The sequence below is a fragment of the Terrapene carolina genome, unplaced genomic scaffold (assembly GCF_002925995.2).
Source record: "Terrapene carolina triunguis isolate 2854851 unplaced genomic scaffold, T_m_triunguis-2.0 Scaffold42, whole genome shotgun sequence".
Lineage (NCBI taxonomy): Eukaryota > Metazoa > Chordata > Testudines > Emydidae > Terrapene > Terrapene triunguis.
In genome coordinates this window covers 69210861-69237441 of record NW_020664393.1, presented here as the reverse complement: position 1 = coordinate 69237441, position 26581 = coordinate 69210861, and the positions used below count along the sequence as shown (strand labels likewise).

The 26581-nt window shown below is 43.4% G+C and overlaps 1 protein-coding gene across 1 annotated transcript; it reads right to left on the bottom strand.

The window, feature by feature from the left end:
- Positions 1-50: 50 nt before the first annotated feature.
- Positions 51-26480, bottom strand: FAM228B (family with sequence similarity 228 member B). Its single transcript, XM_024194055.2, has 11 exons — positions 26395-26480; positions 25324-25437; positions 23458-23571; positions 16015-16119; positions 14607-14723; positions 12165-12239; positions 10752-10949; positions 4026-4103; positions 3038-3125; positions 2780-2924; positions 51-1032 (listed from the first exon to the last, which is right to left on the bottom strand). Exons 1-11 carry the CDS (start codon positions 26470-26472, stop codon positions 927-929), a joined length of 1218 nt encoding a protein of 405 aa, XP_024049823.2. The 5' UTR covers positions 26473-26480; the 3' UTR covers positions 51-926.
- Positions 26481-26581: the final 101 nt, after the last annotated feature.

Genomic DNA, 26581 nt, shown 5'->3' with positions numbered 1-26581 from the left:
CAGTTTGTGCACCTTATAAGTCTCCAGCAGAAAGTCTTTCAAACGTGGTATGATATTAGTAAGCAAACTTTTTATTTTATACTTCACACGCATATGTTTATTTTCACTTACAAAGTTTTAACAGTGAAGTAAATACCAGCTCAAACAGTTGCTTGAGAATGTTGTTTAACTACTATAGAAGCTACACTTACCTTCCTCCATCAAACTGAGGTTGGCTGGCCAGAGGCACTTTGATTTGCTCGTTATTCAGACAGAGGATTTGTTTTTGAGATTCTCATGGTGCCCCATCCTCAAAGTTCTAGCCTACTGAAAAATAAACAAGATCTGGAACTAGTAAGTGAATGTTGGTCTCCTTCAGGGTCATGAAAAGGACAACCCAGGGACCTGCTTTCCCTAACACGTTTTCACTGCACTTTTTGATATCTGAAGTAAATCAGACCTGGAGTCTTAATAGAGCACCTTATGTAGTAATGTGCAGATTCTAGAAATGTCCTTTTCCTGTCTTGCTTGTTGTCTGTTTAGTTAGGCAATCTCTGGGATTGTTAAAAAGGCTATATAATGGCTGGGAAAGTAGGGAAAATGTTGGTGAGTTATTTCTGTTTTCAGTACAAATATTTCACAGCATTGCGATAAACTTCAGTGTTTTAGCATTGTAATCTGTCTCTATGCAGTGACATTTTTAAATGAAGCTCCTGCCATTTTAACTTTCTCAGATTTTTAGTCTGTACAGTATTGTTACTGGGGCTGGAAATCCATGTAGCGCAGAGTATTTTGCATTTCTTTGGGTTTTGTACTGTTATGCAATTGGCACTTCAGAAAGGAATGGTTAGTTAGCAAGCCGGTTTTATTGCATTTTGTCAAGATGACTGGCAAGTGGTCAGTTGCTTTGGCAGAAGGTCCTGGGCACACATTCCAAATCTAACTTTCTAGTAGATATACATCGCCTCTTTCCAAAGGGTGGGAGGACACGTGCTGTCAGCCCAGGCCTTGAAGTCCAGGGTGCCAGCGTTATGGTTTCTCTTCACTCTTCGCCTTTAACAGAAATCAGATTGGTAACAGCCATTAACATTTTGTCACATACAAATAATTGCTCCAAATCAACAATGCTTCTGCTCCAGCTATTTACTGCACTGAGTCATTCTGACAAATATTCTCTTAACAGGAAAATTGGATAAAGTGAATGAACCTGCCACTACAAAATTCTCTCTCAACAGGATACTGGAATAAAGCTTAGGTACAGTAACAGCCCATAGGACTGAGAGCGTGAACTGATGGGAGAAGTGCTGTGCTGCCCAGTACCAAAGTCTCTATGGCCAGAGGACGGTGACACTGTCCCTAAATCCAAGGAAGTGAGGAGGGAAGAAGGGATGGGTGGCAGAGAACTGGAAAAAAGGGAGAAGGCAGAAAAAGTGAGGAATGGAAAGCAAACAGCGCAGAAACCAATCAAGTGAGATGTAGCAAGGGCTGAGCCTACATGAGAGTCTCGCACAGGGTGGGGCTCCAGCCCAAAGAGGGTGGGGGAGCCATTGTCCTAAGGGTTGCCCATGCAAACCCACACAGAGACAAGGAATAAAACCTCTCACTTGGTTCAGCTTTGCTATCATTGCACATAAGGGGCAGGTTTTTCCTTAAGAGGCCTGTGGTGAACCAGCACCAACAGGGAGCTTAAAGAACTGAGTCAGAACCCTGACTGAAAACTTCCTTTTCCACATATCTCAGCAGCTGTGCTGATCCACTCCCTTCAGCACAAGGCTCCTCACATGCTCTGCCAGCCCACGGAGCACTATGTCCTGATTCCCAGCCCACAGACTGGGAGCACTAAACTAGGGCATGATGAAGTTCGCATCCCCCTCCTAGTATCTCGACACCCATCTGCAGCCTGAATTAGAATCCTAGAGGACACCCAGGTTCCACACCTCCCGCTCAGGGTTAGCAGTATTTGCTTTGGCCAGGACATGCGCCCATTACAAAGTTTTCAACAGATTATAGTTGAGCTGTAATAATTTTCTTTGTTTTGCATCTTTCACTACAAGATACTTACCAGCTGAACTTTAAACCATCTCCCTGCTTATGGCATTTTAAGCATAATTGATGCTTTTCCTAGAGTGCCTGTGATATTTTTTTAAAGCCTCCTGGCTCTGTGATGTAGCCTGTTGGTGCAGGATACTGTCACTGGGAGCACAAGGGACAATGCATGGTTGGGGATGGGGGCTGCCAGAAGCAAAAACCTCAAAACTGTCACAACATAATGATCAAATGTAAAACAAGCTGAGTGAGCAGCTGTAAATCAGACGCCTTGCTTTGCTCACACAGCCTGACACTAGTGACAGCAGCAAAACTCTAGCTCTTTTAAGAGCCTTCAGACAAATCCAGATGAAATCCTCATTTGACTATCCATCCTCCCCTATCCTGAAGGGGCTAAATTGTAGGGTTGGCCTCCAGGCCTGGCCCAGAGCAATGCAAGAAATGACTCAGCACAACCCATCTCTAGTTCAGAGTTCCCTTGCCCTTAAGACACTGGAACAGGAATTCCAGGTGGGGCCATACGGAGAACCATGCTGTTCCCACCCCACACTTGTTACATAGATTCACACACCCCTCACTTCTCCAGGAGGCAATCCAGCCCCTTTCACCAGCACTAACTTCTCACAAAATGTAAGGAAATAAGCAGACTCCACCAGTAAAAGCATCCGAATTTGCCCTTCCAAGCACTTTGATCTATGACCAGACAGGACCGGGGGTGCATCTACTGCCACTCAGCAGATTTGTTGGACTTTACCTCTTCCTCTGCCGAATCTCACTTTCTACATATCCTGGGGGTATTTTCAGCCAATCAGCTGCATCCATATTTTGCCGGCCTAAAGGAAGCAATGGCAACTTTGCCTTATATAGGTCGTTTATTTCTTTGGCCGAGTATATTCTTCCTGTGGGGAGTTGAACAGTAACTAATGTGAACAGCAGCACTATTGCTAGCCAGAATAGCTCTCGTTGTGTGAAATGCTTCCGCGAATTGAAGAATATGAATGATATTAAGTACCTGTCTCACATTGCTGGATAAGCCCGCCCTCAAGAAATCTTCCTTGTACCTCTTTTAACAGCGGATCATGTAAAGGTGGAGTTGACACCTATAACAAATACAATATTTCATACGCTTGCACCAAGAAAAACAGTTTAATTTGAGGGGCTCGGAATGGCACAGACAAAAGTTACATCTCAAAACACCCTGTGAGTAGGGAGGTGTCATTAACTCTACTTTATGGATGGGAAACTGAGGCACAAACCGGTTAATAACCTACTTTTCAGAGGTGGTAAACAACCCAGCAATGCTATGGTAAATTGAGAATATAGTCAGAGTCCCAGCCTCCTGCGCTAAGCACCCTCTCATTACCTCTCCCATGTTCCGCACAAGTTTGGCAGTCTCTTTACAAGCTGCCCAAAGCATTAGACATGGGGGTGCTGCTATTGCACCCACTAACAGTATCCATATCTGTGGGCTACAGCCAACTACATCTGGAGCAATCAGGCTTTTTGTAGGAAACTCAATTCCCACCAAAAACAAGCCACATGAAATGTAGGATTATTCACCCAGCAAGTCAGCCAAACCAGCGTGATTCAGTATTAGGAACAAAACACACCCGGCCTCCTGTGAGACACACCAAGCCCTGGTCAAAGGACATTAGCCCAGGTGACCTTTGTAAATTTGAGTACCGTAAAACAAAAACTCTTCTGAAATATTTAAGCTCACCCAGCTGACTACTGAGTTTAATATGGAAGGAACACGGGCCTGCTCTCCTGCTTCCACTGAAATCAACTGTCAAATTCTCCTTGACTTCAATGGCAGCAAGATTGGGACTCAGTTTTGTAAACTAATGCAAGTGGAAACGCCCTGAGCCAAACTGAACGACCTTCTTGAGTATCACCAACCCTAAGAGCAACAAATCAGTAACAACATGCACCAGCTGTCTCATTAGCCATTAGACTTTTCTTGATCAGAGGGTGCACCTAAAAGCGGCAGTCAGACGTACCTTCAAATAGGTGGGATGTGTATTCAGGAAGAGAGGGTCATACTCTGAAGAATCATAATCTTCCAAAGCCACCTTGCCCTGTGTGGGAAGCAAGAAATAGCTCAGGTCATGGCTGATGATGCTGATGCAGTGACTGGAGGTAGCAGTGCTGAGGCCTAGCTAGCATAGGTTACATTTACATTTACAGAGTGTCCTGTGGATGGAGGAGTCTGTTATTTACGCAGCTCTAACTCCTCAACAGCAGTTTCATGCAATGTTTAGTGCCATCCCTTTTTTTGTATTTAATATTTATATCATAGTGGTGCACGGAGGCCTCAGATCAGGCTCAGCATTGTGCTAGGTGCTGTACAAACACGTACCCAGTTACATCCCTGCCCTGGAGAGCTTACAGTCTTTCATGGCTAGTCCCTCGTACAAGCGTAAATGGAAGCACAGGCATAGTTTGATGGCTATGCTATTGTCTGAAGCATCGGTGCTCAGTCCCCTCCATGTCCCTGCCACGCTGTTATGAAGTGCAGCGGAGCTCCTCCACAGGCCGTAGCTCAGCCGTTCAGCAGGAGATGGAAGTGACATCCACTGCTGCTGAAGAGCTGAGAGGTTTGAAAAGACGGAGCACCTGATACCGGCCTGGTGCAGCTGAGCAGACCCTTGTCTTCAGCCAACTGTGGCCTGATGGAAGCAGAGCCGCTTCTATCTTCGGGCCATGATTGGCCATGTCGCCATTCATCTGCTACCCATGGCCTTGGCTGTGGGACTGGCGGGGAGGGGGGAGGTGAGAGAGTGGGGAGAATGGAAGTCAGGGGAAGGCTGTCTGGCGGGATGGGATAGGGGGAAGGAGGGGAGGAGATTGGAGGGCCAATGGAGGGCCAGGGAGAGGGGGAAACGTTGGCAGAGCCAGAGGGGGGAGGGAGGAGCGAAGCTGTGGGGAGAGAGCCGGCAGAGATCTGGGGAGAGGGAAAGACTGAGATGGGGGCACTTGGAAGGTCAGGGAGGGGAGAGACCGGAGGAAGAGAGGGGGAGGCTGGACGAAAGGGGGGGAAGGGAGGGAGCGACTGATAGAAGTGAGGGAGAACAGAGGGATGGAATGGGCAAGAGGGGGGGACAAATGGTGTGCGGGAATAGGAGAGTGATAGAAGAGTGAAAGGGAAGGGAGGAAGCATGAGTGGGGTGGGAAAGAGCGGGGGAGCCTGGAGGAAGAAGCAGGAGAATGGAGGGAGAAGGATGGAGATGGAGAGGGGCATCGGGTTGATGACAGAGGGGCAGTGAGGTGGGGCGGCAGGGGGGCCAGGAGAAGGGGAAGGCTAATGGCAGGGAGAGAAAGGCAGGAAGAAAAAAATGGACAAAAAGGGAGAAAATATCAGAACAAGAAAGCTTTAAGGTGAGCCAGCATCAGGGATTTTATCTACGCCACAGAAATGTCTCAGTCCTTCAAAATGATTCACAAATGGACACAATGAATGCAAATTAATGCCCCACTGCTACACATGGCCATGCACCAAGGGAACCAAGAATTGGGGGATTTTAGAGGGTTCACAGCCACAGGTTGTAGGGTAAGGCTGAAGCCCCCAAATTCATGATACAAGAGGGGAGCTGGGCTTTTCACTGAGGAAAATGTGCCCTGGATTCCCTGAGAACTCCAGGAAGTGGTGAAATGGTGATACCAGCCTGGGGGGTCATGATATGTTGGCAGGTTACTTACATCATCTTACCCAGAGCAATGGCTCGGGGCCTCAGCTTTTCCACCACACTTGGTATTTTCCTTCCAAGGATCTCAGTGTTTTACAAGAAACATCCCCCCCCCCAAGGTAAAGCAGATTATATAAGCCTCACTCCACCCACCACTGCCAGGAAGCCCCCTATATAGCACAGTTTATAGGCACGGAGAATACTATACATAGCTGAAACTGTAGGGTGGAATAGAGGTAGGCAGGGTGGAATCGCCTCACTTGGAATTTGGCTAAGACACTCTAGTTTTTATGAAAAAGGTCATGGTATCTTTAACAATTACAAGTAGCCAGGGTCTCATTCAGCAGCATGGGGAACTGGAGCCACCATGACTTAGCGAGAAAAGTGCCAACAACCAAGTAATAAACACCACTTCCTGCAGCACTTGGGTGTTCCTTGGAGGCGTCCCATCCAAGTACTGACCCAGCCCAGCTTGTGAGATCCTACTGGATCACAGTCTGAGGTTGGCTGGCTGCAGACCTGAATATGGTATCTACAGTATATCCCTGAACTCAGAGGTTCTGAATCCCATGCCTTCAGTAAAAAGTCTGACCAAGCCCTTCATCCTTCCAAAATAGATAAACTGAATTCCATGCTGTTTACTGTGTGGGATGTTCTGATTAAACCTTAGAAACTGAGGTTCTGTTTGCTCTGTGTGGACTTTTAAAGCTTCCATGTCACTTTTCATCTGCATTTCAAACTCCGTGACCAAAGTTTCACTACTATAGCACAGTTTGCCTATTGCCTACAGCTCTCACACCCAGCTGGCTTCATTCCCATGATGCTGTATGGGTAGAGCTCCTAAAAGACTTGTTTCCTTTGAAAAGACATTTTTAAGCATAAATGATTATTTCACCAGTGGTAGATGATGTGACTGTTCTAACTGTTTTGTGCATCGAAGTTACGTATGAAGGATGACTGGAAGGAACCCCATAGATCATAAATTCCAGTATCCTGCTGTGCAAGCAACCCAGTCATTTAATACTGTTCATAAACTTCTCAAGCTGTGTCTTAATACTCATTGTTTGCCCCCACCACCCCTACTGGGAGGTTGCACCAGAACCTTCCTCCTCTGATGGTTAGACACCTTCTTCTAATTTCCAGCCTAAATTTACTCATGGCCAGTTTATATCCGTTTGTTCTTGTGTCAACATTGTCCTTTAGCTTAAATAGCTCTTTACCCTCCCTGGTGTTTACCCCCTGGATGTATTTATAGAGAGCAATCATATCCCCTCTGAGCCCTCATTTTGCTAGTCTACATAAGCCAATCTCTTAGTCTGCTCTCATAAAATATGCTCCCCATTCCCCTGACCATCCTCGTACTCCTTCTCTGCATCTATTTAAATTTATCTTTCTTGAACATGAGTGACCAGACCTATACACATTATTCCAGATGAGATCTTATCAATGCCTTGTTCAATGCCATTAATACGGCTCTTTCTTATGGCCACATTATGTTGGTGGCTCATAGTCATCCTGTGACTGACTAATACACTCAGGTCTTTCTCTGCCTCTGTTGTTTCTAACTGATGCCCTAATTTACAGCAGAAATGCTTATTAGTCTCTAAATGCATTACCTTGAACTTTGTACTTTTTAATTTCATCCCATTTCTATTACTCTGGTGATCTAGGTCATCCAATTCTTCCTGTACAATTTTGCAATACTCCTCTGTATTGACAATGCTTCCCAACTTTGTCTCATCAGCAAATTTCATTAGTGCACTCCTATTTCTTGTGCCAAGGTCATTAAAGCAAATATTAAATAAGATCCACTGACGCTTGAGGAACTCCACTAGTAACCTCCCTCCAGCCCAATAGTTCTCCATGGCACCTGCACATCTTGAACACTGTATGCAAATGTGATCACCCCCATCTCAAAAAAGATACATTGGAATTGGAAAAGGTTCAGAAAAGGGCAACAAAAATGAATGACTTCCATATGAGGAAAGATTAATAAGACTGGGACTTTTCATCTTGGAAAAGAGACGATTAAGTGGGGATATGATAGAGGTCTATAAAACCATAACTGGTGTGGAGAAAGTAAATAAGGAAGTGTTATTTACTCCTTCTCATAATACAAGAACTAGGGGTCACCAAAAGAAATGAATAGGCAGCAGGTTTAAAACAAACAAAAGGAAGTATTTTTCCACACAACACAGTCTGTGGATGTTGCCAGAGGATGTTGTGAAGGCCAAGACTATAACAGGGTTCAAAAAAGAACTAGATAGGTTCATGGAGGATAGGTCCATCAATGGCTATTAGCCAGGATGGACAGGGATGGTGTCTCTAGCCTCTGTTTGCCAGAAGCTGGGAATGGGTGACGGTGGATGGATCACTTGATGATTACCTGTTCTGTTAATTCGCTCTGGGGCACCTGGCATTGGCGGCCACTGTCAGAAGACAGGATATTGAGTAGATGGACCTCGGGTCTGACCCAGTATGGCTGTTCCTATGTTCTCCTTTCAGCCCAACCCATTGTTATCTTATTTTAGCTAGTTCCTTACCCATCTTCTCCATTTTAATTAATAATTTCCATTGTAGTATGCATCAAATGCTTTACTGAAGACCAGACAGATTAGATCTACTGCCTGTCCTTGCTCTTTTAAAAATAATTTATCTTACACAAGAAAGACATCTGGTTAGTGTGGCACATCCTATCTTTGGGAAAACCATGTTGAATTTTAATCCATTTTCCATTTACCTCCATATCTTTAATTACTCCTTCCTTCAGAATTTGTTCTAATGCCTTGCATACTTATTGACGTCAGACTAACTGGTCTATAGTTGACAATGTCTCTTTTTGCCCTTTCTTTAATATACGTATTACATATGCTATTCTCCAGTCATATGGTACCAACCCAGATTTGATAGGTTTAGTAAAAATCTTTGCTATCCGACTAGCAATCTCGTGCCAGTTTTTTCATTATTCTGGGATAGAAATTATCCAGTTCCTCTGATATGAGTGCAGTAAACTCTTACAAGTTTTGCTTTCATATCTCATGTGGTAATTTCCATTTCTATACACTTATTCCCATCAGCCATTCTACCTTCACCCTAATGCTCTATATTATCATTTTGTGCCATATGTATATTATCCTTAATCTCCACCCTATCCTCGCTGCACAGAGGCCCATTTCTTCCTTTCTTGTTCTCTTTTCATTTTTATGTCCGAAGAACCTTTCATCATTTGTATTAATTCCTTTTGCAAGCTCTAACTCCGCTTGCTTTTTGGCTATTCTCACTTTATCCTTTCACTTTTTGACCACCAAGACATACCGTACATACTCGTTCATAAGCCGAATATTTTTGGTAAAAAAGTGACACATCAAAGAGCGGGGGTCGGCTTATAAATGGGTCTACACCAAAATTTGATGATTTTAAACTCTATGGAATCATTGAATTGAATATCTAATACATTGTTGTTTTGTTTACCTGGAGCGTCTGCAGGCATGGAGCCCCTCAGCTCGCTGTGGCCGTGATTCGCCGTTCCCAGCCAATGGGAGCGACAAACCATGGCCAGAGGGAGCTGAGGGGCTCCGTACCTGTGAACGCGCCAGGTAAACAAAACGTCCAGGCCCGCTAGAGGCTTACCCTAACAGGCCAGGAGCCAAAGTTTGTCAACCTCTGAAATATAGGGTCAGCTTATGAAAGGGTCATACAGTGTTTCCTATTTTTACCTAACCATCTTGGGGGGTCGGCTTATAAACGAATGGGCTAATGAATGAGTATATACGGTAAGTTTCTTTTTTGATCAATCCTTTCTTCGATGTTTTTTAGGGTCTTTGCTTACTCCTAATATCCTTTTTGAGGTGATTATTCATCCAGATAGGTCTGGAGTGCTGCCCTACAAGTTTTTTCCCCTTGCTTGGGACTCAAATTCCAAATAGTTTTTGCACCTTTGACTTTAAATAAGTCCAAGCCTTCTCCACATTTAAATCCCTGAGCTCTTCAGTCCAGTTGACTTTACTAATTATGTTTCTTAGGTTTCTCAAGAAACTTTAAGAAACTTAGTTACTGACCTGTTTTTGATTATCCTTCCTTTTAATTTAAACTGACTTAATTTGTGATCACTTGATCCAAGGTTATTTTCTACAGCCAACTCTTCTATGATGTCCTCAGTCCTTATCAAAATTAAGTCTAAAATAGCATCACTTCTTGTGGGTTCAGTCACTATTTGGTGAAGAAATCTGTCATCTATTACATCCAGTTCATGAACCAGAGAATGGCTTTAGCAGTTTTCTATTAAGAGACACTCAAGTGTAACTCTAGCAGCAGCTGTCCTGTGTGTTCAAAGCGCACAGTAGCAGTGTGAAATTTACAAAAGAATGACATTTTCTACCCTGAGCATAATTAGTTTTGAGTATTAAACCACTGGAAACAAGGCACCCAAGTCACTGAGTGTTTTTTTCAGCCCTGTGCAACCCTGAAGTAATTGGTAATGTCACTATACCTTGAAAATTCTGTTAAGATACTACATTGGCACTACCTCAGCCTGTGGTCCTGCTGCTTCACAGGACAGGTAGAACAGAGAAGTGAGTGCTTCCCCATGCTGCTCTGACAATGTGCTGCAAAACATCCTGGAAAAACTCTTGAGGGGTGAGAGTATAGTTCAGTCTCTGTTGACCCATTCAGTCCTTGACCTCTTCTGTGGAGGTTTGTTTAGCACGTGGTTTTCATGCTAAACGTTTCACAGCCCACTGAGTAAAACCCACCATTTTCTCATTACAGCAAATCCAGTTTGGAACCATTTCATATGTATCTGGTACACTGAACAATCCAATCATTCACATATTTTTTTTTTTTACCATATTACCTTAACACAATAGCTGTTAGTTTAAACCACAATTACGTTGTTAGCAAGAAAAAAAGATCAGTTACAAACAAGACTAATGCAGATCCCATGGGTGTGCCACAGTGCATCAATTAAAAGGTCAACAATGGGTGCTTTTGCCAGCAGCCCTCAATGTGCAACCCATACAATGATAAAATCATTATGGATACCTTCTTATTACAGTAGTTTAAATATAGAGAGAGCTGCTTTCGTTTCCTTTCCTCTATTTCTTCACTTGACTGGCTGTCAACTTTGTCCTCAATTTTCTGCAGCAGCGGCTCTGAAACACGCTCCAGCCATTTCTTGTACTGGATCTCCTCCTTTCTCAGCTCTAAGAAATCTCTGTCTCTCAAATACTTGTCCACCTCCTACATGACAGAGAGGCAGAGGATATTAATGTATTTAGGTAACCTATTAAGCACTCATCTTTCAGAGGTCTATACAGAAAACAGAGTCCAGATGTGGTGGGGTGAACGGAAGGGCAGGTGGAAATGGGCAGTTAAGTGACCAAACAGAAAGACCCAATATAAATGTTGATCTTCTAAGCGAGAGACTGGTTGTAAGCCCATATTTAGGGTCCCATCTTCAGTGCATCCTCCTTTCAGAGGCCTGTGTGGTGGCCTAGCAGAAGGGGAAAAGGGTGGTGCCAAATAGGCTGGGAATCCATAGCAAATTAAGCATTAAGCACAGCAGTAATTTACCATAAAGTTTTAATCTCTTTCCTAGAGCATCAGGCCACATGGAGTATGGGGCTGCAGGGCAACATGAGGTGCAAGGGACTGTGATGTAGCACAGAAGGGAAAAGCCAGAAATATGGGGGCAAGTGAATACAGAGAGACTCAGTGGGGGACAGGAGGACTGTGGGCAGGGACATGGAAGAATGCCCACCCTGACTAGTTACGGCTGCGGGATAAAATGTCAGCACCCCACATCCAAAGGGATAGAGGAGGGTGAGCTAAGTCCTCTCTGAGCAGTGAAAAGGCAGGCTTGTATTTCTGTATGCATATTTAAGTTTAAATGTTGAATCTGAAATGATCCCACACCCCAAAGGTGGAAAAATCAGAGGGCAGGTGAAAAACATCTCATGGTTTTTAAGCCAATCTTATGATCCGGGAGTCTAACACGATTGTGGAATGCTAGGGATTGGCACCATAGCAGCAGGAGCTATGCGTGACCAAGAGGACAGATAAATCTATAGCAGCAAAAATGAAAACCTGGCAGTCTATAGAGAAAGAAGCACAGAGGAAGACATGGGTCATAACATCAGAACTCAGGTAGCTGTAGGTAAAATGACACTATGAGTTACACTTTTCTTCCAGTAAGGAAAGAAAGGCACAAGGCCTCAACTAAAGATATAAGGTCTAAATTACAGTGATGAAAATCTATTTACTCTGATTCACAATGGAATATTTGAGAGCAGAATTTGGCTCAAAGGTCACATATCTTGTGATAACTCGTCTTATGATACTATCAACAACTGACGTTTTACCATCAACTGTTGATGGGCAGAGAGATTTTACACCCACATGTTTTCTTGTGTCATTATCAGGATATGGTGAAAAGGACAAATATATGTTCCTTACCTTTACAAAATAATTCTCTCTATCCAAGATGGACTGGATAGCAGCAATAATATCTTGGCCTTCATTAGATACTGCCTAACAAAATACCAGCAAAACTGGAAAGTAAAACTGCTGAATAAAAAATAGTCATTAGAATTAACTCTGATTTCAAAATAATAAGGATCAGTACAGTAGATTAAGTTCTTTGATCAGCAAAGATGGAAGGGCTGGGGGCACTCTTAGGCATTGTGTTTAGATGCTCAGATGAACATGGGAAGGAAAAGCAGATAAGAAGATAAAAGAGGAAAGATAGCATCAGTTCAAGTATGAGAAAGAATATGGGAGAACTCCCTCCTGAGAAGAAAACCTCCGAAGAAGATTTAATCTTACAGTGCATTTCCTTTTTCCCTTCCCAGCTTATTAACCCCTCTGTATTGTAAACCCCAAATATTTGTTTACACAAAGTTCCCTCCATACCTCCCAACTAAACACCCGCCATCTCTAAACTCAATCCACAGCCTTGAAAATAAGAACAGGGAGGAGCTGTTATCACCACATTGTCAATTACAGCACACCGGAAACTTTAAAAAAAAAGTTTAAATTTGTAACCTTCAATTGAACTGATGTTCTCAATCTAGTTTTTAAATAAAGAGTTCCTAAGGCCTAATCTAGTACCACAACCAGTGCAAGTACCCTTATTAGCAGTCTCAGCACTGAGACCAAGGAATGAATGCACAACAGAGACTGAACAAATCTCTCACTCATAGAGGTGCTCCCTCCAGAGCATGGTTGAGACACACAGGCGAGGAAGCTATGGGATAGACAGAGGACTCTGGTCTCCAGGACTGTCAATCTCCATCACCTTTTACAAGTACTGAATTAATTTAAAAAGAGAAAGCAATTCTATATTTTACAGGAAAGATTCTAACAGCAAACTTTAAACTTCACCTTTAAAAATCTACGATAAATGTTTCGCATTTCAGTGAATTGGTCAGTTTCAGACCCAAACTGCACAGGGTTCTGTATGTAAGGGCCATAGCTGTGGTAAGGCACTAAAGGCTGGCCTACACTGGACAAGTTGCCCCAGTGTAATTAACTCAACTTAAAATCAATTCAATTTCATTGATGCAAACAGCTAGTGTAGATACACACAAACTGATTGAAACCTCACTTACATCGACTTTGCTTAAACCAACCTACTTGAGGCTTAAATTAACCTGATATACGCAAGGTTTAAACCAGTTTAAGTGTATTTACATTAAGGGTTTGCACCAGTATAACCTGATCAATTTTAAATCATTGTAGTTACTCCAGGACAACACTTGTAGTGTAGACCAAAGCCAGAGAGAGGCTGAAATGTTATTCTTCACTCCCCTTCCTGCCTTTCGTTGCTACTGCAGATGATTTCACAAGCCAACTCTATTGCAATCCCCATGCTCGATAGCACCATTTAAGAATGAAGTTTTAGTCTTAACTTAGAATTTCCTGTGTTATGTTTGTTTACCCCTAATGTGCTGATGGTACCACATCATTGATGGAACACAGCTGGTGTTTGGAGCTGGCCTATGCAAGTAAAGAAAGAGCCTCCCACCTTCCATGATTCTGCAAAGTTCTATATTATTTTATATCCCAATGTGTATAAATCTGTTTCTTTATTTTTCACTTTGCAAAACCACACTATGTAGTTTAAAAAGACACCTGCATCGCCCCCCTGTAGACCGGGTTTCATGCTTCAGCAGGGTTCTCTTACTGATGTGATAGCAGCAGAACAATGCATGGAGCAGGAGCCAGAACCAAGGAGCAGCAACTACAGGCAACCAAAGAAGGAGAACTCTATATTTCATAATAAGCTGAATGGCCCTTTTACCTTGGTTATTTGGGGCATTCAGTATGTTACACTAAACCTGATAGACCTGTATTATATAACTGCAGGCCACCTTTAACAATATCTTACAGAGCTCTTTTCAATTCAAATACTAATTATAACCATATAGCACCATTAAAATGCAGCTACCTCTGGTGTGGAGGGTAGCAACTAACACTCACACTGTACAACAGTAAAGGGATGGAAAATGTTGCCCAAGGATGACAAACTTTTTATGAAAACTCCTGTCTCTTATTAAAAAAATGCCTAAAAAAAGCAGACAAGACCCCAGTTGTTAAGGTCTTATCCAAAACACCCACACACAAGAGACTGCATGGAACTGAATGGATCTATCACAGGATGATGATGGGGCCAAGTGAATCGTGCAGAGCCTCAGGCTGCAGGGAACCATTTCAAACTAGATGCTTTGACTATGTAAGTTACCTTTCCACCCCAAAACACTTCTCACTTGTTAACTTTTTGTTACTCTTCCCAAAGCTGGCAAACCACTATGTATTGGCCATACAGCAGAAATTTTACAGGACATTGCACTTAATTACTTTTTCCTCATCCCTGCAAAAATACAGCTTCTGTCCTACCTGCACTTGAGAAAAACGCTTCTGTGTTAGCCAATCTTCACAAGCTTTTTTCCTTTCAGAAGCACTTCTGCCAAAAGTGCTTGGGGATCTGCTCCTAGCCAGGGATGAGGTGGCCCTCTGCAGAGATTTAACAGAAGGAAAAAGTCTGCATACAGTTTTGGTTTACAAAAATCACACTGCTCATCCTTCCACCTAGGTACCAAACTCCAATTCCTCTACAACCTGGGGCATAACTATAGCACTTTTCACCCCAAAGGATTCCAAGGTGCCTTATACACTTCACTAACCACCGCTGTGCAAATTGTCTTGCAGCACTAGTTTAGCAGTGCACAGCAATGGTTTAGGACAGGAAGTTTAGAATACCTTATCAAGCTGAAACAGCCGCAAATAGAATTAGGAAGAATTTTATTACCCAAACTGAAATCTGGCAGGACCCCAGGGCTAACACCCCTATTCCTGCAGAAATGGCCACAGCATATTTAATGTCCATACAGGGCTGGGTCTTCGGTTTTACATCTCTTCCAACAGCACAGTGCCCCAACACCAAGCCAAGATGCTGGTTGATCTGGAAGATTCAGTCAACAATACCACTTTCTGCAGCATGCTGGGCCAAATAGATTCCTGCGCTAGCTTTAGTGTATTTGGCCCACTACGTTTTCCTTGGAGTTCTCCCATCCAAGTATTTACTAGGTGCGTCCCAGATATTCCACAAGACAAGGTGCTAAGGCTGCAGATGTAACCAGAGAAACCCTTCTGCTGATTGGCAAGGAGCATAAAGAAAGAACTACCATGCTGGCTAGGATCCAGGAGCTGCTTAAACTACTCCCTGGGCAGGGGAGGGAGCACATTTGTTGCCTTCAGTGCAGGTAATGCAGTAGGATTCAGCCAGTAGGGAAATAGATAGGGAGGATAGCTCATTAAGAGAGAAAATAAAAAGCATGAGGCTCTTGTAAATCAGGCTCTCGGGAAATACTAGTCTCTCTCCAAGACTAAAACAATGGAAAAGCCTCTGGCTGCAGAAGCTTTAAAGACTTTAATCTTAGAGACTCTGGCTGCAATGAAGCCTCGTTACTTTGTTGACTCCAATGAGAGCTGAGGGTACTCAGCAGTTTTGAAACACAGGCTTACGAAGATCTCGGCCAAGATTCATATAATCCTAGTTAGTTTACCATGTCCATTCCCAATGTACCATTCATGGTCAGACTGTAGCAAGATCAGACTGTAAGTTCTGTGCTGGCCCTCTACAAGTCTGCACTCGTCAGAATCTCACCCTTAGTATTTATATTCTTCAAAGCCAAGTAAATGTAAAAACTCCTGGGGTACCCCATTATAGATGTTGGTTTCAGGTGCCCCATTCTAGGGGTTAGCAGGGTGAAAACTATGGTTGAAGAAAAGAATTGTCACCCACCTGTTCTGGAGTCTGCAGGTCATACTCTGTCTGGGACCTTGGACATTTCAGCTTTAGTAACCATTGGTTCTCTGAACCACCCATGTTAGGCACTCCTGAACAGGGCTGGAAACAGCATTAAAACATGTCAAAAGCCACAGCACACACTAAAAGGGTAGTTTTCTTACAATGCAGCCAACCAAACTCCCCAGGAGTTTCTAAATGCTGCCAGAACATTTACCTATGTGTGCATATAACAAATAATCAAACTGAAGATGACAAATGTCAGTTTTACAGTCAGATGCTCCTTGTGATACTGTCTATCGCAGGGGTGGGCAAACTACGGTCTGCGGGCCGAGCCATTTTAAGCTGGCCCGCGAGCCACACCACATGGCTTGGCCCCGCTCTGGTGCTCCGGCTGGGGCGCTAGGTCAAGGCTGCACCCTGTGGCTCGGCCCCGCTCCGGCCAGGGCACTGGGTCCGGGGCCGCAGTACGTGGCTCGGCCCTGCTCCGGCCAGGGCACTGGGTCCGGGGCCGCACTATGTGGCTTGGCCCCGCTCTGGCGCTCCAGCTGGGGCGCAGGGTCGGGGACCACACCATGCAGCTCCTGGAAGCCGCGGCATGGCCCCATTCCGGCTCCTATGCACTCCAATGGGAGCTGCAGGGGCGGTGCCTGCAGATGGGGCAGCATGCAGAACCGCCTGGCCGTGCCTCCATGTAGGAGCCGGAGAAGGGACATGCCACTGCTTCCGGGAGCCGTTTGAGGTAAACCCCGCTCAGAGCCTGCACCCCTCAGCCTCTCCCCATGCCCCAACCCCCTGCCCCAGCCCTGATCCTCCTCCTGCTCTCCAAAGCCCTCGATCCCAGCCTGGAGCACCCTCGTGCACCCCAAACCTCTCATCCCCAGCCCCACCCCAGAGCCTGCACCCCCTTCCGCACCCCAACCCCTATTTTGTGAACATTCATGGCCCACCATACAATTTCTATTCCCCGATGTGGCCCTCGGGCCAAAAAGTTTGCCCACCCCTGGTCTATCGTAACCTTCAGAACAAATGAGTAGGTTGATTTTGTACTATGGGACAAAGTTGTTTCAGTATATGCCACAGTGTTTGTCATGACATCAGCTCTGAAGATACCTTTGACTTATTAAATTCTACCACCTTACTTTTACAGTTGTACGATGTTCCTGAGCACTATTAAACCTCTGCTGTGCTCTGCCTTAGAGATGGCCACATTTTAGTACTTGGTGACGTTATTTCTGAACGCAGAAAACTAACATTAAAGCAACACTGAGGTTGTAAGATCAAGCCAGGAAATTCCAAATTGTGTATCTTGCCTATTTTATGGCACACATTACTAAGAAAGAGTAATACATTAAGGTTTATATATAACAAGGGAAACAGGATGTCCACCAAAGTGCAGGAAGGCTCTCTAGGGCCCTCTGTACTGTGTTAGCACTTTAAATTCACTGAAGAGCTGAGGCCATAAATTATACATTCTTTCCTGAAGATGGAGGCCGAGCCACTAAAAGCATCCCTGAATTTTTCTTATCTGTTGCCCTTATTCCATGTTCCTCTTCTGAAACCTGACTATCCTCTGGTATCTGGGTAAAGGGTAGTGCCAAAATAATGTCTATTTCTATAGACCAGGGGTAGGCAACCTATGGCACGCGTGCCAAAGGTGGCACGCAAGCTGATTTTCAGTGGCACTCACACTGCCTGGGTCCTGGCCACTAGTCCGGGGGGCTCGGCATTTTAATTTAATTTTAAATGAAGCTACTTACACATTTTAAAAACCTTATTTACTTTACATACAACAATAGTTTAGTTATATATTATAGACTTCTAGAAAGAGACCTTCTAAAAAGGTTAAAATGTATTACTGGCACGCAAAACCTTAAATTAGAGTGAATAAATGAAGGCTCGGCACACCACTTCTGAAAGGTTGCCGACCCCTGCTATAGACGTACTGGTTGTTAGTTTTGCCCCAGTTTCTTTAGCCCACGGAAGAGATTTCCATTTTTCAAAGGCTTCTACCACCAGCTGGTTGAAGGACTCTCCAAAGAGTCTCTCATTGGAGTACTGGAACAAGGCTACAGACATTTTGCTTGGATGTCTGCCTTCCATGGAAGTAGTGAATTAATGGAAGAGTTGAAGACAAAAGTGGAAGCCAAGGGTATCCTCTAAAGGGCTCATTGTCCTGCCCAGCACTTCAGCTACATCACCCCCTCTTTGAGTGACTTCACTATGAACATAAGAATGGCCATACTGGGTCAGACCAAAGGTCCATATAGCTCAGTATCCTGTCTTCCGACAGTGGCCAATGCCAGGGAACCCAGAGGTAATCATCAAGTGATCCATCCCCTGTTGCTCATTCCCAGCTTCTAGCAAACAGAGGCTGCTCTGCCCATCCTGATTAATAGCCTCCATTAATTAATCTAGATCTTTTTTGAACCCTACTATAGTCTTGGCCTTCACAACATTTTCTGGTAAAGAGTTCCACAGGGTGACTGTGTGTTGTGTGAAGAAATACTTCCTTTTGTTTGTTTTAAACCTGCTGCCTATTAATTTCATTTGCTGACCCTTAGTTCTTGTGTTATGAGAAGGAGTAAATATATCTTTTTTGAGATGAGGCAACCACATCTGCACACAGTATTCAAGATGTGGGCATACCATGGATTTATATAGAGGCAATATGATATTTTCTGTTTTATTATGTATCCCTTTCTTAATGATTCCCAACATTCTGTTAGCTTTTTTGACTGCCGCTGCACACTGATATGCATCAGGTTCAAATATTTGTCCTTGCTTTCAAAGTCCTACAATATGAAGCCCCAGCCTAAATCTATCACTTGGTCTCATTTCACGCGCCTTGCTATCACCTCTCCACCAGTGGAACCTGCCTTGATACCCTTTTGTCTCCTCTCACAAATGCTTCCATGCCTTCTTCCATTTTGCCCTTTCTGCTTGGAACATCCTCCTCAAACCGGTTTGTCTGGTCACCTCACTCCCTTCATTCATTCCTCTGTGCTGTTGAGGAGTATGGAAACCTTAGGGAAGGAGAACATAAAGCTGGAGCGGAGGGAAATTATTCCACAAGTGGAACCCGCCTTCCAGATGATGTCATAGTATCCTCTCGCAGTGAGGATATCCCGCCGTGGGAGGGCCCCAGTTGTTAGGAACAGACATGTAATAGTAATGGGGAATTCAATTATTAGAAATATAGGTAGTGGGGTTTGTGATGACGGGAGAACCGCATCGTGAATTGTCCACAAGGTGTGAAGGTAGGAGTCCTCTCCAGACATCTAGATAGACTTATGTGCAGTGCTGGGGAGAAGCCGGTGACTGAGGTACACGCAGGCACCAGTGACACAGGGAAAGGTAGGGGAGAGGTCTTGGAGACCAAATTTAGGCTGCTAGGTAAGAGATTAAAGTCAAGGACCTCCATGGTAGCATTCTCTGAAATGCTTCCAGTTCAATACACAGGAGCAGTTAGACTGGCAGAACTGTAGTGTCTCAATGAGTGGATGAGACGATGGTGTTTGGTGGAGGGATTCAGGCTTATTAGGAACCCAGGAAACTTTTTGTGGAAAGAGGAACCTATACAGAAATAGTGGGTTCCTCCTAAACCAAAACGGAATCAGATTCCTGGCATGTAAAATTAAAAAGGTCATAGAGAATTTTTTTTAAAAATTGAGGGAAAGCCAACAGGTGCAGAGGAACACACAGTTCAGACAGACATCCCATAGGGGAGAATTTATTAAAGGGGATACTCTTTATTCTAGTAAGGAGGAGAGGATAGAAGTTGATAAAGTATAGGCAGGAACCGAAAAGAAACAAAGGAAAGAGTCCCATTCAATTACATCACATGAAGGCAGACAACTAAATATTGACAAATTTTGTAAGTGCTTCTATACCAATGCTAGAAGACTAAATACTAAGATGGGTGAACTTGAAAGCCTGGTATTAAATGAGGCTATTGATATAATAAGCATCACAGAAACTTGGTGAAACTATCAGAGTCAAAGAGACAAAGTAATAGAGTACAAAATATTTAGGAATGACAGAGTAGGTCATTCTGGTGGGGGAGTGGCACTACATGTGAAGGAAGGCATAGAGTCAAATATAGTAAAAAATCTTAAATGAATCAAACAGTACCATAGAATCTCTATGGGTAGAAATTCCATGCTTGAATAATAAGAGAATAGCAGCAGGAATATACTATCGACCACCTGACCAGGAGGGTAAGGATGATTGTGAAATGCTCAGGGAGATTAGAATGGCTACAAAAACAGAGAACCCAATAATAATGGGGGATTCAACTATCCACATATTGACTGGGAACATGTCACCTCAGAACGGGATGCAGAGATAACATATCTAGACACAATTAATGATGACTTCTTGGAGCAGCTAGTCCTGGAAACCACAAGGGGAGAGGCAATTCTTGATTTAGGGCTAATCTGCACTACTGTGCTACGTCGGCACAGCACCACATCTAGTGAAGACATGCTATGCCAACAGGAGAACGCTCTCCTGGTGGCATAATTACACCACCTCAACGAGAGGTGGAAGCTCTCCCACCGACACAGCACCGACATAGTGTAGACACCGCTTTAAGTCGATGTAACTTACGTCACTCGTGGGGGTGGCTTTTTCACATTGTGAGTGACGTAAGTTACATCGATTTAAGTGGTGGTTTGTAGACAAGCCCTCAGTTTTAAGTGGTGCACAGAATCTGGTCCAAGAGGTGAATATAGTCGAACCACTCAGTAATAGCGACCATAATGTAATTAAATTTAACATCTTTGTAGGGGGGGAAATACCAAAAAAGTCCACCACTGTAGCATTTAACTTCAAAAAGGAGAACTACACAAAAATGAGGATGGTAGTTAAACGGAAATTGAAAGAGACAGACAAGAATTAAATGCCTGCAAGCTGCATCGAAATTTGTTAAAAAAATACCATAATAGAGTCTCAAACTAAATGTATATCCCAAATAAAAAACAAACAAAAACAAAACAGTAAAAGGAGCAAAAAAAGCCACCATGGCTAAAAAGCATACTAAAAGTGGCAATTAGAGATAGAAGGGCATCATTTAAAAATTGGAAGTCAAATCCTACTGAGGAAAATAGAAAGGAACATAAACTCTGGCAAGTTAAGTGTAAAAGTATAATCAGGCAGGCCAAAAAAGAATTTGAACAGCAACTAGCTAAAGACACCAAACCTACCAGCAATTTTTTTTTTTTTAAGCACAACAGAAGCAGGGATCCTGCCAAAAAATCAGAGCAGCCACGGGACAATCAAGATGCTAAAGGACCCTAATGGATGACAAGGGCGTTGTGGAGAAGCTAAATGAATGATATGCATCTGTCTTCACTGCAGCCATTCTTTTTAGGTGACAAATCTGAGGAACAGTCTCAGATTAAGGTGTCAATAGAGGAAGTTTAGGAACAAATTGATAAATTAAACAGTAATAAGTCACCAGAACCAGATAGTATTCACCCAAGAGTTCTGAAGGAATTCAAATGTGAAATTGCAAAAGTACTAACTGTAGTCTGTAACCTATCACTTAAATCAGACTCTGTACCAGATGACTGGAGGATAGCTAATGTAATGCTGATTTTTAAAAAAGGTTCTAGAGGTGATCCTGGCAATTACAGACCAGTAAGTCTAACTTCAGTACATGGCCAACTGCTTGAAACTACCGTAAAGAACAGAATGATCAGACACATGGCTTTTGAAAAGGGAAATCATGCCTCAACAATCGGTTAGGATTCTTTGAGGGTGTCAACAAGCAAGTGGTCAAGGGCAATCCAATTGATATAGTGTACCTGGAGTTTCAGAAAGCCTTTGACAAGGTCCCTTACCAAAGGCTCTTGAGCAACATAAGCAGTCATGGGATAAGGAGAAAGGTCCTCTCATGGATTGGTAACTAGTTAAAAGATAGGAAACAAAGGGTAGGAATAAATTATCAGTTTTCAGAATGGAGAGAGGTAAATAGTGGTGTCCCCCAGGGATCTGTACTGGGCCCACTCCTATTTAACATATTCATAAATGATCTGGAAAAAGGGGTAAACAGTGAGGTGGCAAAATTTGCAGATGATACAAAACTACTCAAGATAGTTAAGTCCAAAGCTGACTGTGAAGAATTACAAAGGGATCTCACAAAACTGGGTGACTGAGCAACAAAATGGCAGATTAAATTCATTGTTGATAAGTGCAAAGTAATGCACGTTGTAAAACACAATCCCAATTTATATACAAAATAATGGGGTCTAAATTAGCTGTTGCCACTCAAGAAAGAGATCTTGAGTCATTGTGGATAGTTCTCTGAAAACATCTGCTCAATATGCAGCAGCAGTCAAAAAAGTGAACAGAATGTTACGAACCATTAGGAAAGGGATAGATAGGTACTTCCTACAAACATACTTTACTATCCCCTCGCCTGAGTCATAGTTCAGAATCAAGGATGAATAGACTAGAGCAGAGATCTGCAACTGGTAGATTACGAAGCCTTGTAAAATAGATTGCCAGCTCCCTCCTCTCCCCACAGCTGACTGAGCTGGCCCCAGAGAAGATTTCTTTCTGCTGTCACCCCATAGCCTCTACAGAGACATGGTGTGTGGGTAGTGCAGTCAGCAGTGCGGAGGGAGGGGACTGCTGGCAAAGAATTCTCCCTTCAACTTTGGAATATTTTCCATTTGATCCAACACAACCTGAGCCTGCTGAGTTTCAGGGCACACTACAGGGGGTCGGACTGGAGCAGTGGCTCTCAATCTTTCCAGACTACTGTACCCCTTTCTGGAGTCTGATTTGTCTTGAGTACCCCCAAGTTTCACTGCACTTAAAATCTACTTGGTTATGAAATCAGGCCTAAAAATAAAAAAGTGTCACAGCACATTATTACTGAAAAATTGCTTACTTTCTCATTTTACTATATCATTATAAAATAAATAATCTGGAATATAAATATTGTATTTACATTTCAGGGTATAATATATAGAGCAGTTTAAATAAGTCATTGTCTGTATGAAATTTTAGTTTGTACTGACTTTGCTAGTGCTTTTTATGTAGCCTATTGTAAAACTAGCCAAATATCTAGATGAGTTGATGTACCCCCTGGAAGACCTCTGCATACCCCCAAGGGTATGCATACCCCTGGTTGAGAACCACTGGAATGGAGGATGGTCCCTTCTGACCTTCAGCTATGAGTCTATGAAAAAACATTTATTCTCCCTGGTTTTGGAAAGCAATAGATATTGTGGTCAATGTTTTTCAGGGTCTATTTTCTGTTTGGTAATTGTTTGCTGGGAAAGTTGATGAAACTGAGGGTGTTGTGCAACAAAACAAAAAAGCAAAATTGATGGACATGCAGCTGGATGGAAGAATCATTACATCTGATATCACACAGGATGATGCACTTAACTACTCCCTCTGAAAGAGAAAATATACCCCGTGTACCTGCAAAGGAGTTGAGGGTTCCTGCATTAGCCAATCTTTTGAAGATTTTCTTTTGCACAGAGTGCTTATTGTTCTGATCTTCTCGGACACTGATGGTGAGATTCCCTGGACAGGCTTAAAATGAGGAAAACACCTTAATATTATACTGTCCAAGCTTCCAAAAAAACCTGGCCTCCCTTCCATCTAGTTACCTAAAGCAAAATTGCTTACAACATAATAACAATCATGTAAGACTCCACCCAGTGTTTGACAAGGAGAGGATGTTTGAGCATGGAAGAGAAGAGAGGTCTGTCCTTGTTGCATGGCTGGGTTCTTCTGTAAGAGAGACCAAAACAGTCCAGCTGGGGATGATTCTTCATGAGAAGGGAGGATATACAGGATGCAGATTTAGGAAGTCAACCTATTGTAGGTATCTGCCTGTTACAAGGACCAAGAGAGAGAGAGAGATGCTGGCTGCACAAGCTTTTCTAAACCTTAAAGACTCAGGTTGAGATGAAGTCTTAGTCCTCTCTTATACCGTTTTGTTTGGATTCTGGCTACGAGAAGCCAAATTCTGCTGTTTGACATTAGCCATGTGCCTATTTGCCTGAAATACGCACAGGTTTTTGAGTTTAGCAGGTTCTGGACTGGAGAACGTGATGCTGAACAGAGGCTAGATGAGGGTCTGTATGGGCAGGCTGGAAAGAGACAGATCTGGAGGCCTGTGTTTACTTGAAACTGGGAGATAGCTTTCCTGATTTTAAGAATAAAATAAACATTTAACATCCACTTTATTTTCACCTGGCAGAGAGAATCGTTTCATCCTCGAGAATGGTCAATGCTGCTTCTATGAGGCTCACTTACCAGTATAAAGGCTGAATGTAACGCTAAGTGTCTAGTCTAGACTACTCTGGTTAGCACAAGAAATGCAAGGTACACATATAGACCACTGGTCAAGCAGGATAGAGACACCAGCTGGCTGTTCTGCCTGATGAGTACAGACAACAGTTGAAAGCTGATGGCCTTACAGTTTCCAGAAAAGGAAAGGAGGGGAAAGGAGTCGGATTTTCAACCTTACCCTGCTCAAGAAGGAGCAAATTAAACATCCCCCAAGAAATCAGGGCTCCCACACCTCTTCTCCCACCAAAAGAGACTCTCCTTTCCTTTGCAGAATCCACCTGTTTGTATGGATCAGTTTACACCAATTTAAATCAACCAAGACCTAACCAACTATCTACCTTCTTGGCTTTTCCAGAAGTAGCTTTGGAGGATTTGCGGTAAATGACTGACAAACAGCTATTGGGATAAAGCTACATCTTTGCCTAGTTTGCAGGTCACAGCCCCAAAAGTGATATCCATTAACAAGTGCTGTAAACTGGCATTTAATCATGGTTTTCAAGGTTAGAATCTCAAGCACACATTTCCTAAGGGTTCACTATTGTGCTATCTCCACAGAAAATGCAATTGCTCATCTCACTTCCCTAGTTATGCAGGTAATTTTGCTGCTACTGTTCAACAGAGTTCCAGAGAGGGGACAATTTCAAAATCATAGGTCTTGTACAGACACATTGCTAGAAGTTGTTAATACCCTTACACTAAAGCTAAGCATTCTCTTTCTATTTTTTTTTTTCTGTTTTATTGGTTTATTTATTTATTTTTGCCCTTTTTAGTGGGTTTGGGCCACCAAAAAACAAGAAATAAGTTTGGGAGTTCTTCAGTGGATTTCTTATTCCTTTCACAGGGAGGCCTAACAAATACTACTCAGAAACTAGAGGGAGTCTTGATCCAGTAATTTCAGATATTATGTACAGTCTCTTATTGTCCCACACTTAGCTCTGACCTTGTCAAGCCCAAGAGATGCTGAAACCAATTTCTCGAGCTACTCACCTGTTCTGGAGCTTGCACATCAGACATGCGTTGGGATCCTGGACAGTAAACCCTTATGAGCCAGTCTTCATCCAAACTTCCCCTCCTTGTCTCTAGGGACGTTATTGAGTCAGGCTGGAGACAACATTAAAATAAGCATGAGCAAATGAAACTAGAGTGCAGGGAGTAAGCGTTTAGTTTTCAAACACTGGACAAATCAAACTTGCTGTGATGGAAATGACCAAAGGGTTTTTAAATTCTTAAAGAAGAATAATTACTGTCAATATTTAAACAAATGTCAGTTTCATGGTTAGTTGCTGTCCCTGTAACCTCAAAATCAAATGAGTTGTTTCTCAAGTCACTGTATCAGCCCTGGAGATAATTTTACCTAACTAAAATTCCCTGCTATAATTACAATTGGTGCAGTCTTCCTATTTTATTCCTTGTCCTACCTGTTGGATAGTGTTCTTGTGCTTTCCTAAACTGCTCTGCCAAGAGCAATATATTTAAGGATGGGTTCCTACATTTGCTAAGGTGACAGGTTTTAGAGGAATAGCCGTGTTAGTCTGTATCAGCAATAACTCCTCCTTGTTTTTACATTTGCTAAGTTTCACTCTTCAGTAAATCACAACTTGTTTCTATAAAGTCCTTGTCAGCTACAAATCCATTCATGGTCTCCGGCCAAAGGTGAATTTTCTTGGAACGTTTGAGAGAAAATGGTTTAACAATTGCAGTGACTAAGTGTCAGAAAACTAGTATCCTTACCCACATACCTGCAAATAACACCTGCTCTTACTAAAGCCTATAGGACTGTCTTTATGTGGCAGAGCAGGACATCACTGACCCAGGGGAAGGAAGGAAGGAATAGCTGCTTCGTCTCCAGGCACCGATACCACTCCCTCCTGCTCAAGAGAGGCAGTGCCAGCAAGTGGTTAGAGCAGGGCATAGGACGCCTGGGATCTATTTCCAGCTCTGATACTGGCTGGGTGTGTGGCTGTGACCAAATTGCTTCTGCTCTCTGTGCCTCAGTTTCCCCATCTGTGTAATGGGGCACTTGATCTCCACGCCCCAAAGGCCACGAGCCCAACTTACACATGCAGGGTCCTGTGGAGGCCTGGGCACAGACGGGGCTCGCCCCTCTTTTGCAGCCGAGCTGCCTCTGGCCTCCATGTCGCCTGGGCAAGGCTCCCCCCGCCCCGCCTGAGGGGAAGGTGTTACCCCCTCTGTGTGCCCGCCTCCTGCCCCGGGAGACAGCTAGGGACGCCTCACCGACAACCTT

Coding starts and splice junctions, on each gene's coding strand:
- FAM228B (XM_024194055.2), bottom strand. CDS start 26,472: ATGGAGGCCAGAGGCAGCTCGGCTGCAAAAGAGGGGCGAGCCCCGTCT. Junction 14,724..16,014: donor ACCTGCAGACTCCAGAACAG/GTGGGTGACAAT, acceptor AAATCTCTGCAG/AGGGCCACCTCATCCCTGGC. Junction 12,240..14,606: donor AGCGTTTTTCTCAAGTGCAG/GTAGGACAGAAG, acceptor GTATTTTGTTAG/GCAGTATCTAATGAAGGCCA.